The sequence below is a fragment of the Rhipicephalus sanguineus genome, chromosome 6 (genome assembly GCF_013339695.2).
Source record: "Rhipicephalus sanguineus isolate Rsan-2018 chromosome 6, BIME_Rsan_1.4, whole genome shotgun sequence".
Taxonomy (NCBI): domain Eukaryota; kingdom Metazoa; phylum Arthropoda; class Arachnida; order Ixodida; family Ixodidae; genus Rhipicephalus; species Rhipicephalus sanguineus.
The window spans coordinates 107877894-107892206 of NC_051181.1; the positions used below are offsets into that span (position 1 = coordinate 107877894).

Sequence of the window (14313 nt, forward strand, 5' to 3'; positions counted from 1 at the left end):
TTATTTGTGGCGATTATGTGTCAAAGAACATATAAATGTGTCGTGGACTGCGTGACGAAAAATTTGCCACGCTGCTGGCTGTTTAACTTGGAGAAGTGAACCCACGTGGTGGTTTGTGCGAGGAACAGCGGCATCGTCTTCGAAAATGTGCCGCGTTTACGGTGGCGTGTAGTGTGCGTTGAAAGGAAGCGACGATATCGGTTCACATTTGCGGACGTTGAAACTGACAATATTGTGTGTGGTGTGTGTTGTGTGAATAACGATGCATCTTGTTTGCGAAAACATCGGCACGCGTTGTTTCTAACAGGGCAATTTGCAGTGACCGGTTGTCGACGGAACATCAGGATTGGACGTTTTATTTGACGCGATGATCTGCGAGTGCGTACATCTGAGTGTTTGTGCTGCGTGCACACAAAAAAAAAACAACAAAAGAAAGTGCATGATGTCCGGACTGAAAGGTGAGACTACGCATGAGCTACCAGCGTGTTTTAGCATTGCGGAACATGCACGTACGGTTCACCACGGCGAATATCCAGAACCATACGTGTATCGCCTTTTATTGGAGATATACGTCATAATGGAAGCAGTGGAGATTCTTGTTTGTCATATTCTAGTTAGCTTACCTTTACGGCTCGATATTTATGAAGTGACATTCCGAGTTTGTGTACCAAGTCTAAAGGAGAGAGCTAGTATGGAAACGCGTTGAAGGCATCAGATACAGCGACGTAACCGCGCAAGATAATATTATAATTAAATTATTGTGTTCAACATCTCTAAACTGCTCAGTGGATTATGAGGAACGCGGTAGGGGAAAACTTCGCTTTAATTTTCACGGGGATTTTTTAACCGAACGCAGGCTAATGCGTGTTTCCTTCGTTTTTTTCTTTGATTCATCTCTGATCAGAATTTTGCGCCGTGAGTGAGAATCTAATCCGTGACCTCGCGCACGGAGCCGCCAATGCTGTACATCGTTAAAACTGCAGTGCAGATTTCGCTACGGAAATTCATGCCATGCTAATCCATGACATACTAATATTTCTCCAAACACCAGTCGCCGTGAAAATGTACAACGTTCGCTTCCGAGGAGCATAAGATTTTTTTATGGCTGTCATCCACGACGTGCAAATCATATGTTGAACTAACACAAACTTTCATTACAGGCAGTAACTCTTCCTTCTAACAGCTGTGAGTTCAGAAAACAGCAATTTGCAAAAACTTCTATCGAAGTAAAGCAAACACACGCAGCGCTGCTATGCAGAGAGATCCCGCCGGCGGAACTTTCTTGCCAACCAGCACCTGCTCCGAAGGCGGGACTTGGGGGCGGGACACTGCCAGTGACGTCACACTGTTTGCAAACAGGGAGAGGTCTATTAGCGCAGTTTTGTTCTGAGTAATATAGAGCGCGTCAGAATATTTTTTTCCAATCCGCAATGCTCGGCAATTAGCAAAGATTGCCCAATGAACTTCTTAAATATTACCTCTAGAGAAAAATCTTCAATGCGAAAGTTGTAGCGCTTGTTCAGAAACATCGAATTTTTCAACATGTGGTATAATAACTCCCCTGTTGAATTTTTGCCGGCCTTTCTTTAAATCACGCGAATAAAAAAAAATACCACGTGACTGCCGCCTAACGCGCGGCGTCTTTAGTGCCCTCAAACGGAAGTTGAACAAATTATCAAAGGCTGCTCTGCGCACCAAGGTCGATTGAGCAGGCTATATCAACGACTGTGATGGGCGCTAAATGATGGTAGAGGCGTACCGTCTAAAAAAAAAAAGGTCTACGAAAGAGCGGCCGCCACGTGTGAGTGAAGCTTTTATCTCGCTCCTTCCGATATGTTTCTGCATTGGTGCGAAAAGAAAAGAAAAACTGCCTACGCTGCATCAAGTGCTGCCCACGGTGTCATGCGGCATTTGCTCCGTGGCGGCCGCTTTTTCATAGAACAATATTTTTTTTTGTTATTGTTGAAGCGATATGCTCGTTTTGTCGCTTAAACCATCGCAGTCACCGAGAGCCTGTTCAATCGAATTCCTTCAACTTACATTTGAGGGCACTAAAAGCGGCGCTCGTTAGGCGGCAGTCACGTGGTATTTTTTAAAACTTCGCGCGACTTAAAGAAAAGCGGGAAAAATATTCAGCGGATGAGTCATCTTACGATACATTGAAAAATTCGACGTTTCCGAACAAGCGCTACAACATTTGTATTGAAGATTTTTCTCTGGAATTAATATTAAAAAGTTCATTAAGTAATCTTTGTTAATTACCGAGATTTGCTGATCGGAAAAAGATATTCTGATAATTGCATACACGTAGCGCCTATGCCTAATTTTTTAATACTTGTTGCTTTTATCTGAAACACCGCTGTATATATATATATATATATATATATATATATATATATATTATATATATATATATATAAGATATATATATATATATATATATATTATATATATATATATATATTATATATATATACCTGGTGTCCCAGCTGACTCGCACGAAGATTAAAAAGAAACCATGTGCTCTAGGAAAGTTCTACCTGCTGTATGTTAGATGTGGTTGTGTGTAGATACAAGCTGTACTTTTTCATTACTGATCAGAACTAATTAATTAACTTTAATTAGCTAACTTTCTTATTTTCGGCCTAGTCAGAAAAAGGTATCAAAGGGTGCCTTGTGTATTCACCTAAGACGACTAGAAGGCGAAAGCCGTCTTCTATTTCTTCTCAATCGATGTATTAGGGAGCCTACATGGACGGCCGGTCATGTAAACTCCCTAGATGTATTTATCCTGCACCGCCACACTCCGAAAGCTTTGTGCAGCAAGCGTGGTTTCGCACCGCCTCCGTGATCAGCTCACATTTGACCAAGCTACGATGTCATGTGATGACGGTGTAGGCTTATGCCAGAGGAGAAAGGAACAAGCCGGCTGAACAAGAATAGACGCCAGCAGGGAGCACGAGCCGTGGCTTCACGTGCCACTGCGAAGCGCCGTCTTTATTTTCTTCTCATGAAGTCGCGTGCTCTCCGGTTCTGTTCGCCGCCCAATGGAGGGCGCTAAAACGTCATTATGTAGCGTTACGTCACATTACGTCACGCCAGAATTTGTGACGTCGTGATGACGGCATATGGTGACGTCATCACGTGATCTTTTTTTTTTGCACCACTCGTCCCCGACGCTGCAGGACACAACACGCCGCCGACGGCCAAATTTCGTGTTTGGTGAGGCATATAAGGCTTTCGCCTTAATATTCATTTTAAGGTGCAAGCCGTCCCAAATTACCCCCGAATCAAGCATTTATTTTGTGCTGAGTATGCCTGCTTGATTTTTTTTTCAAGAAAAAACACAAGCGCGCGAAACACGCCAAAATAGAAGCGTGCTCGCGCGCTACTCGAGCGCCTCCAAGAGTTTTTTGGTTAATGCACGGCTGCGTTCGTTCATCGCCGCATTGTGCATGGGCTCACGCTTTTCCATGGACACGTCAGGGGCGTGTTTTGATGCGCGTCCAATTACCAGCGTGAAGCCCTGTACAATGAATGAACGTCGCCGTACGGAATAGTGTTGTTTTACTCTCGAGCTCGACGAAGTGGTGTTGAAGCTATGTTATAGTTTGCATGGCCTGCGCATTTCTGAGAACTTCCATATTTCTCGATAGAGTGTTTCATGATGCTTTATTGTGACGCTGAAGCAGAAGCCCTGAAAAAAAAAAAAGATGTATAAGATTTGGAGGATTGCCGAACTGTACGCATCAAATAAACGGCATTTCCAATATTATTCTTGGCTAGGCAAACCATATGTTGTCCGACATTAATATATTCTAGACTAGGCAGACAACCTCAAGTTGGCATTTCGGCTGAGAATAATTCGCAAATATACAACTACACTGATAATCAACGCTTCTTACGAGGTTCACACGTCAATGACACCACCCTGCTTTCCGTTATGGGCATGCATTAACCTAGTACATTATTGCCGGAGCTTGCCAGAATTGAAATGCTGCAGTTTGAATGTCAGTAACCATGACAAAAGGCAAATCATGCTTTCGGGCATAAAAGTGTCACTTTTACTTCGTGTTCTTCGGCATTGGTGATGAACTTTTAGAGAATAAGCCACCCACGGCTGAACATGTCTGCATGCTTGCACAGCGTTGCTTGCAAAAGTAAAAAAAAAATAAAAAACGGATGACCACCGTAATTACACCATCTTTCTTGGATAGCGGTGGGTAGTCTCACGCACAACTGCTAGCATGGAAGTAAAGTAAATTGTCAACAAATATGAGTTAATCTTTCTTGTTCATTTGGTGAACTGCCGTCACCACTGAAAAAAACTTTAGAAAGTGGGGGCATCTTTCTCGCATTCGAGTCGAGTAGGCAACTGAAATAGCATCCTTACGAAGTTCTTGCACCGGCTGAAGCACGAACGTTAGGAAAGCCGGCGCTACCACTGTAGCTACTACCGTAGCCACTGGGATAGTTGTAGTAGCCACCAGGTTGAGTGTATGCACCGTAGTAGCCATAATCTGGGTAGCCGCCGTACACAGAGCCAAAACCCGTATCGTATCCACCATAGCCGCCATAACCGCCGTATCCGCCATAAGGATAGCCCCATGAAGGGTAACCTGCGCCAAAGAAAAAGCAATCCCATGCAAAATAGTGTCATCAAATACTTGGTTGGATCCTCGAACACTAATGATTTCAGTAGACGCATTGTGAAAGCCTAGGCTTCGTTTAGGATTCTCCATTAGTAAAATTGTTTGGCGACAGATTTATTTATTCGTGCTACCAATAAATACGTAAAAACATCATTGTGTTCGCACTATCACCTGTAGACAGAAGCACAGATAAGATCCTCCCGTAGTGTGATGACATCGGCGATGATTTAACTACAGAGCATCAGTTCACAACACCTGACGCGACATGAAGAACACGGTGTTTGCATCGAAGAAAAGTGGCCAAACATTGAGCACGTGCACATCATGTGTAAAAGACAAAACTATGGTATAAATATTGAATTGTAGTTTTCCGAAAAGAAAGGTGTACACAGGTGTGGCGCTAGGAAATTTATTAGGCACGTTCAGGGGCCTCCATGCTAAACACCACGAAACGCAGTTTCCTACTCCTTATCGGAAAGTAGCAATTATATATAGCAATACCGCTTTGAATTTCTTCTAAAGGCGATTTTTGGATCTGTGTTTGGACCGGTATTTCTCTGGCACGCATTTTGTGTACATCGATGCCAGGAGGACTTCCGTCATACTATTTTGAGTGGCCACGGCCAAAACAACCGGAAATAACATCGCAAAAAAGTCAACAAATGGTAGTGATAAAATGATAAGGATTGTCAGCAAGTGCCCAATTTTTATCATGAAAGGGCACATTTATTTATTTATTTTTTTTATTTATTATTTATTTTTATTTATTTTATTCATTTATTTTTTATTTATTTATTTACTTTTTATTTATTTATTTATTTATTTAGTTATTTATTTACGCGTGCTATACTGTGGAGTATAGAGTATCGTACTTTGCGTATATTTAGCGCAGATGCTTTCGATGTTATTGTGTAATTGGTTACGGCACCTTCATTTTTCTTGTTGATACCTTACTTATGTGCGGGTTTTTGGTGCTCTGGTTGTTTTTTAAAGTCTTGTCTTTTCTTCTAGTTTTCTTTAATGTTATTTGCAATTACTCCAACCTAAAGAGTCAATAGGCGTTGTCCTCTTTGTCCTTTGTGTTTCTGTATGTTACTTTATGAAACAACACCAACAACAATAACAAAATAATAATAATTTAATGCACAAATACAAAACGCAAGAAACAACAAGGACGCGAGTGAGCGCATGGACTCTAGAGTCGATCTTGTCAACAAAACAGTTTACTATGTGTGTCATTTTTACAGCAACGCGTCTCGTAAATCTTAAATCACCAAACGGGCTCAAAAATCTTCCAGTGCGAAAATGACACATAGTGATTCACCTTAGCTGAAGGGAATACACAGCTTAAGTAACTATTTACTGGCGATGAACAATCGCGGGAGCAAAGTAGTTACGGAGGGTTGCGGAAGGTTTTGGAAACGCAAGGCAACACAAAAAGGTTTTCGCCTTGTTTATGACACAGTACGGTCGTAGAAAAATAGACAAGAAAAGGGCAAAAAATTCAAATATGTCAAACCAGGTAGCGCAACAGTATGTTCAGGATGAAATTAGTTACGTAACGTGTTTACTTGACAAAGCAACAGAGCGAAACGTCAATAATGTAAATAAAAAAATGTGTTAAAAAAAGAGAGAAGAGCGACAAAAGAAACACTGAACAAGAGAAACGCATTAGAAAAAGTGGAAGTAGCTAAGACCGCGCGTTGGCTCATGAAAAAGCTCTGTTTATGCGATGGATGCTGTTTGCGATGAGCGCGGGACTCTGTCTGCAACGCTGTCTGTAGTAATGAGAGGACGCTGTCCTCTCATTGCTATTGACGTGTCCCTATGGGAAACCCCTCCCCAGGTTTCACGTAAGTGGAGCTGTCTGGTATAGTATAGTATAGTATAGTATAGTATAGTAAAGTATGGCGAGGGGTGGGAAAGGGAAGTGAGGGTGAGGGGGAGGAAAAGAGGAGGGCAAAGCCACCAGCTCCACCGCTTCCTTACTCTTTGCGCTACTAGGGCGTACCTGCCCAATTTTTATTCAGGGATACTTACCGAGCAGTGTGCACATAAAGAGAGCATGCCGTACCGGCTTCATACAAATAGAGTTGTTTTGAGGTCTAAGGACCTAGTAACTTGCTTAGCAAAGGTAACCTCAAAAGCACACTGGACACAGAAAGAGGCATGACTGTGTCTCGTGTGCTTTTGCGGTTTACCTTTGCTAGTCAGGAATCACCAACTGGCCTACACCCCCACCCTTCTAATTTTCAGGCATAGTAAGGAATAGCTACTGAGTTTGTCATTTTATTGCGATAGCAATTATATGGACAGTCTCGGCTGGATTTTGCCGTCGCCGTCGCCGTCATGCACCGTATATGTATAAGTATGTATATATATATAAAAGCCCCAAAGAAAAATAATTCAGAAAAATGCTTCCGAAGCGCGGAATCGAACCAGGGACCTCTTGTTCCGCAGCGAGTGGCGCTATCCACTACGCCACGAAACGCAGATCCTCCACGTAGCTAACGGCGAGCGTTATATACATACCCTTTACCGCTGGACGGACTCACAGACGGCAGGCGATAATAAGCTTTCTTCATTACCAGCGAGATGGCGCTAGCAGCGCGACGGGCGCATTTAAAAGTCGTCGTCGAGCTCGTTCGCTTCTTATATTTGCGCAGCGAGAACATTGCCCTTCCGTTGTCTGCTCGCGCGGTTTTCTCGCGGTGAGGGGAAGAGGAATGTTTCACGCTTTCACCGTGATGTCCGCGCTCATGTTACCGAGCGTACGAAAGTCACTCGAGCTGAAGGGACGCCGCTAAACGAACAAACAGAAGATGAGCGCGAACTATCAAGTGTCACAGCTCGACAGTTGAAGCACGCTAGTTTCCTTCGCTGCTTCGACCGCCTTTGCAACAGGAACGCTGTTCAAACTGAGAGTATCCATTGGCGAGCCTCACTTCGTATAGCATTAATTTCTTGCTATCGCATTCATTGCTTCGCCCTTGCGGCGAAACTGCGACTTTTTTTATTTACCGCTAACTACTAATACCTTAGACTATTTATCTATATAGCGCTAAACTAAGCAGCTAAATTAATTATATTCTGAGGAACTTTTCATTCAAGTATCGTTGACATTTTCATTTTGTGGTATTTCTTAAATATAACACGTGCTGCCCACAATGTTTTACCTGCTTCTGTGAAGTATCCACTGAGTTTTCTTTAACATAATTATGAATACCACTTGGTTGTCCACCCGTAGAGAATACTATGTGTGCAATAAGCTGGTTTGAATGATCGTGAAGATGCAATTACTCGCATCACTCTTGTATACTCTCGGTAACTTCTCAGGCACCCGCCAAACTTTTTGCGCCTTTTAGTAATGCATTAATGAAACGACGGAGCGTATGAAAATGGGAAGTGCCAGCATAATTATACTTTATTTTTTTTTTACGACAGAGTGTAGGAAAATGCTTACGGCCAGAATATGCAGGTGGATGGTGGGAGCGAGTATTGTGTAAAATTACTCTCGTGGACGTCGCCGATTGTGAAGACAACATCGCTGCGTGGCTACTGGGCTCCACATAGCATTTGTTTTTAGCTGCGCGCAGCATATAGAGGGGTGATATGTTTGACGTCTAAGCCGTGTCTAAGAACGCAACAAATGTATATGTCAGTGAACCTGCGCCATCATATTCGTAAGGCGAATACTTTTGTAGTGGAGTTTGCAATGTTCACCCACTTTACGAAAGCATTTCTAAACCATGTCTTACCATAGCCATGGCTGGTTAGTCCCAGGCCGGCAGTTCCACCAACGTGTGCACCGACATCGCCTCCAACTGATGCGGTAAATCCTGGGAATCCTTGAGGACCAACTCTATCGACGCCGGCATACAGGCGACCGCGTGCTCTGCCTCCTACACGCACGTCACTTCCTAGACGACCACCCCTCGCAACCGCAGCGGCACTCGTCAGCGCGGCTGTTGGTAGAAAATATACACCGAGCAACGAATTTGAAAGCAATACAGCGTAAAGAAGGAAACGAAGCTAAATGCGGTATTACGTACGCATAACAAGAATATAGTATGGTGGGACACACACCAGCATAGCATTTTCCTGCTGTATGTTCAGTACTTTACGAACAGACATATTTAGCGATCACTAAAACATCAAGAAAACAAGGAGGACAACAAGAGTAGCATCAACAACACGCAAGAAATCTACGGTTGTCAAGATGATAATGTTGGCAGTGGTTCCACTGGCGGCATTTTCAACGACACGTTATTTCATTTTTTATTTTATGTTTTTCGCCTTCCAGGGGGAACAAGCAAATTCAGAAGTTGCTCGGAAGCTGAGAGCAGCATTATGATCCCGCGACTTGGTGTTTTGGCTCTTTATGATCTTTTGTTCTACTTTTCTGAAGACAGAAAGCCTCCTCGTTGCGTTGAGAACACCCTTTTTCACCACAAACCCGCTATCGGTGAACTAGGTGAGCACTAATATAACTATATCTGCAGAGAAGACGCGAATAAGCCCGTAAAACATAACAAGTGACCCGGTGAAGAAAAGGAGCGTATATATATTTATTATAAGCGGAAGTAGCAACTCTGTAGCTCGGCCTCAGAGGACGCGGCACTATATCATCGACCAGAAATACGGAAACAGATCTATCAGGTTAGAGTAGCCCGTAAAGCAGACACCGCGGTAAAAAACCTGAGAAATACTATATAAATTTACACAATATCGTTTGTGAAGAACATTTCGTAGACAAGAAGATTGAGAGAAAAACATCTTGATCTCCAGTTTCGCATTTACATCTCGATCAGAGTTGTTTTCTAAGTAAGTTTTGCGACACATAAGTACATGTGCTCGTGAAATAAAGTAGGAAGATGCAGATGCTTCCAGTCACCCCAAATAATGTGTCAACAGTATCTAAGCTAGCGTATCATGAACAGGTGATGAAACAACTAAATTTTTAGCAACCTGTCCCTAAGTCGAAAAAATGCCGCTCTTAACTTGGTAGCGGCTCGGTCTCCTTCTTTTCAAAAATTTGATGGAATTATCAATACAGTCCGTAGCTTTAAACAACAAATTGATGAAATTTGGAAGCGTTGACGGTGCCAGAGCTTTTACTGCCGTTTTGACTGCAGGCTGACCATGTTGTGGGAGTATGCTCACAAAGCATTAGATGGATTAACACACACAGGCAGAGACTAAACGAAATGTTAGAGGAGGAAGCAACCGGCGTTTTGCTCAATAAACATCAATGAAGCATGTAAACTAAAATAAAAAAGGCAAAGTAATTTGGTAGTCTATAGAGTAGGCTACACATCTTACCGGTTGAAAGAAGGCAAAGAGCGATGAAAGCTTTCATTTTGCGGCTGTGTTCGGGGCGCTGTCCTCTGGAAACGGTTGATGTTCGACGGCAGGTTATCGGGTTTGGAGCTTCCTGCTCGCTTTTATCGCAATGAGATGACGACAGCAAGCTCTTTTAAATCATTTGATTACGCTATTGTTTAGTTTTCTTGTCAGCGAACAGCAGCTGGTTACAGAACATTTGGAAGCTCCCGCAGCAAGAAAACTGTGAAGCATTATGCTGTTAAGAGTGGCCTGTTACTACAGTGACGTAAACAAAAGGAAAAGAACAAAAGAAGTCGTAGCAGTGTTATATGTCTTGGCCCACTAAAGTTTAGAAAAAATAAAAAAAAGGAATCACTGAACACTGTGATTCCATCTCTGAGAACATGAAAAGTACAAGGTTTAGTTCTATTGAAACTCAAACTTAATTTCATAACAAGAACTGTGTAATGATTCTTGAAGGATCGAAGTTGTGTTTTATTTAATAACCAATGTTAATATTTTGCACATATTTTGGAGTACACAAAAGCAATGCGTAGGTTAGTTCGGAACTATAAGTGGAGCCTATGATATTGTTAACTCATATTTGTCATTACTTATTGTTACTGTAATTCTTCCGTAAGGAGAAAGGAGAATTGCTGCAGTTATGTCATAAGCACTTCTCTGAATGAGACCTCGTTGGGTTAGTGGTTAGTGAATTCAAAGTTTTTGCACGTGCGTTCGTTATGTTTCTTGACTTGGAGAGAAATACCGGTGGCAAACTAAACCTAAAGAGTTATACGATTAGGAAACCAAGGACTTTAGGCCTATCACAGGAGGAGGAGCAAAATGGGTAGACGATGAAAGCTTTTTTTTTGCATTCATTTCGCAGAAATTGGTTCTATGTTGGCCTATATATTCTTGACTAATAACTGTATCTTATTTTTGTCTCCCGTTTTTAGGTGTTCAGGAGCCACGAGTCTTTTATACAAAATGTAGTAGGAGGCGTTGTTCCCTTTACGACTCCATTTGCCTTTTCATTCAGCACTACGTTGTGGCTGGCGCGCCATAGCCTTTGTCACATTTGCGCCATAAAACCCAGCACAACAAACTCTCGCGTTATTACCGCTTGCTCATTTTGCCATCTGTAAGGCTAACTGCTCGCTCTTTTAGTAGCTTCGTGTATGAGATATTTTATTTTAATTTAGTTTCTATCTGTATTAATTCAATGCACTATTCTCACGAACGTCCTACAGCCCAGTTTTTGGCCCACTATCTTTTATGGGTACGCGTCGGGAAGAACATATAATCCAAATCATCACCATCACCATCATAATCACCTGAAACAGCCTGTGTTCGGACAATGTGGGTGCTGTTCACAATCATTGAACAAGAAGGCGGTAATCTACTCGACAAGAAACACCAGGAAGACGGATGCATTGCCATCGATCTTCTACACAAAGTCAGCATACCGCCGTTCTTGGCGTAACTTGTGTTGTATGTTCAGTTTCGACATGTGTCTGATGGTTAGCGCCCCTATGTGTATACAGTTGTGTGCGCGCCTTTCGACCACATTAGTTCGCGCAGTGTACCGCGCCTTTTACCACTATCCTCTTGGCTGTGAAATCTGGAATTGTGGCCGTGATAGCTTACCGGAAAAGAATTAATCTTTTCATGGAAGATGCAACCCACCGACCTCAACATTCCACAGTCCTTAGGCGCTAATTCAACGACACTGCAGCTGCTTACAATCTAAGAATAAGCGTAAGCTCCGCCCACAGCCCTCTCTGTCACCCCCCCCCCCCCCGAGAGAATTTGTATAGATGCCCTATCCAATAGCATTGGCTCATTTCTGTGACGTCAATCACTTTTCGCGTACTTCAGGTAAGTGATTTTCTCATACCGACGCATGGTCGTACGGGTAACTGGTCTTCGGTCTTAAACTTGAACTTCCTGGCAAATTTCAGCGAAGATTGCGACATCACTGCTCTACCATACGTAATATTTCAAGCAAGAACGATGAAATGCTAAGTCTTAATAAGTGCAGTATTATCGTTATCAGCGAAAAATACTCATGAAACCACCTAGCACAACTCTCTTGCACATATATATGGTAGGCACGCCATAGTTCTCGTTGCTACAGCAGACATTACATAGACGCGGCATTTTCTCTAAATTGCAGTTAGAACGAGCTTCGCGAGCCAGCCAACGTGCGTAGCAATATGCGATAATGAAACTAGCCTGGAGATGCGACTACGCAAGCGAAAACTACCACCACTACCACTGCGTGAGCGGAGCGCAGCACGGCGAAAACGGAACTTTTGAAACATCCGCGCCGTTCGTCATGGTAACGCCAACTTCTTTTTCCCATGAATCAAAGAGAAACGCACAGGCAGCATTTTATTACGTTTTGTAATGCATGGAAGGCTATTTTTTACTATAAGTAGTTTGATTACTGGTGATTAATTGTACTCGGGACTCTTGACGTCATCGGGCTCATTCCAAAGTGTCCCACTGGTGGCTTATATCGTGTTCGCGTCCTACATTTACCTTAATTTCCCGATTAGTAGGGAACTGCTGTTTATAATATTGACGTTTTAGACGTTCTCAAACATTGACCTTACACTCTGACATAAATTGTTAAATTGTTATTTGCCTTAGTGTCCCTTTGAAGCTCCGGCTCACGGGTTAGATTCCCGGTTACGGTGGCCGCATCGCGATGGGGGCCTAACGCAAAAACACCCGCATACTTAGAATTAGGTGCACGTGAAAGAAACCCAAGCTGTCAAGATTAATATGGTGTGTCCTACTACGACGTGCCTCATTTTCATATCATGGTTTTGGCACGTGAAACGAAAAAAGTAATTTCAAATTTTGGAGAGGGGCGAAGCATGTAGGGAACGGCTTTTCAGCTCCACTAACGTGAAACCTGTGGAGATGCGAAGGATCTCCAACCAGCGCTACATTGCAGGTCAAGATCTAGTGCCTTATATGTACGCGGTGGCCGGTGGATGGTTGTGCAGCTCGAGCAGTCGGTTTTTTCAATCACGAAACTCGCTAGCAGATGCTGCCTGCTTTGGCGTTGTCTCTCGCGGATGAGGGCGCGTTCTCGTTCCTTGCTAGCTGGTAGTTCAGTGTTCATAGCCGACATACAGACAGACAAAGAACTTTATTGTGGTCCTGAGAGGCGAGGCAGCGGGCCAACAGGCATGTCCCCACCCAGCCGTTGGCTAGTCCTATGTCGGAAAAGAGAGGCCATGCCTCTCCGCTCGTTCACGGGCCCTCTGGACAGCCTGCAGCTGGACATCTTGTCTGGAGTCTGTGATTGCCGTCGTCCAGTCTTCTCTTTTAAAATCCTGTAACGCAGGGCACTGCCAGAGCATGTGGCTCAAAGAGCAAAATTCACCACAATCTGGGTAAAGTGGATCAATATCCGGATGAAGCATGCTCAGAAAGCCCCTAGAGGGGTAAAACCCCGTCTGGAGCATGTGGAGCGTGCTTGCTTGTGATCTCTGGAGATTATAATGGAGAAAGAGAATAGTCTGCCGCTCTCCTCTGTAATGACATGTTATTTCGTGAAAAGTAACGAGAGGATCACTGTGGACGAGCTCTCCCGAACTCGCCCGAGAGACCACCCTGTCGCGGCTTGTGAAACCTCGCGCACGGTCGTGGGCTATCTTGTTTGGGTTCAGGTGACCCGGCAGTACGTCTGGTCCCATGTGTGCGGGAAACCAGACTATGTGGTGAATAATGTCTGGGGGGTTTTGTTGTGAAGAATTGTGGCTGCCTCTGTGGTATCAATCCCGATGCGAACGCGCTAATGGCCGCTCGGGAGTCGGTGTACACCGTTGTGCGTTTCGTGTCCAGTAATGCCAGCGCTACAGCAGCCTGTTCTGCTACATCGACCAAGGAGGTTTTCACTGATGATGCCGAGAGGAGTTTTCCCCTGTGGACTGCAGAAAGAGCGCTTCTATAGTCAACGCGCGCTTCTCTCTCTCTCTCTCTCGCCACAGGGTGAGCCCTGAGGCGGTGGCTCCCTCTCTTGCGCTCAAGCAAATGGATCGTCACGACAGGACACGACGATACACGCCGAGAAGCCGAGACCCTAACGTGCTTCGCCCCTAATAATTAATGTTAACATCGAGAAACCTCCCGAAAACTGCATGGTGCAGTAAGTCAAGCGTTGCTTTCCTCAATGAACATTTCAATCACCTCACTATAGAGCACTGCACGGGCCGTGATTCTCGGCCCGGGCCCTGCCCGAGCCGGGCACTCGTTCAAGTTTACCCGCCCGAGTCCGGCCCGGTGACTCAAAGCGAGACCCGGGCCCGGCCCGAAT

The 14313-nt window shown here is 44.0% G+C and overlaps 2 protein-coding genes across 2 annotated transcripts in view; one reads left to right on the forward strand and one right to left on the reverse strand.

The window, feature by feature from the left end:
- Positions 1-14313, forward strand: part of LOC119396126 (uncharacterized) — a 280780-nt gene that overhangs the window by 58093 nt on the left and 208374 nt on the right. The gene's annotated exons all lie outside the window — the stretch shown is intronic.
- LOC119396128 (keratin-associated protein 19-2-like) lies at positions 3551-10129 on the reverse strand. The gene is made up of 4 exons (XM_037663219.2): positions 9975-10129; positions 8411-8617; positions 4394-4619; positions 3551-3697 (listed from the first exon to the last, which is right to left on the reverse strand). The coding sequence occupies exons 1-4, from the start codon at positions 10009-10011 to the stop codon at positions 3673-3675; spliced, it is 495 nt and encodes a 164-aa protein (XP_037519147.1). The 5' UTR covers positions 10012-10129; the 3' UTR covers positions 3551-3672.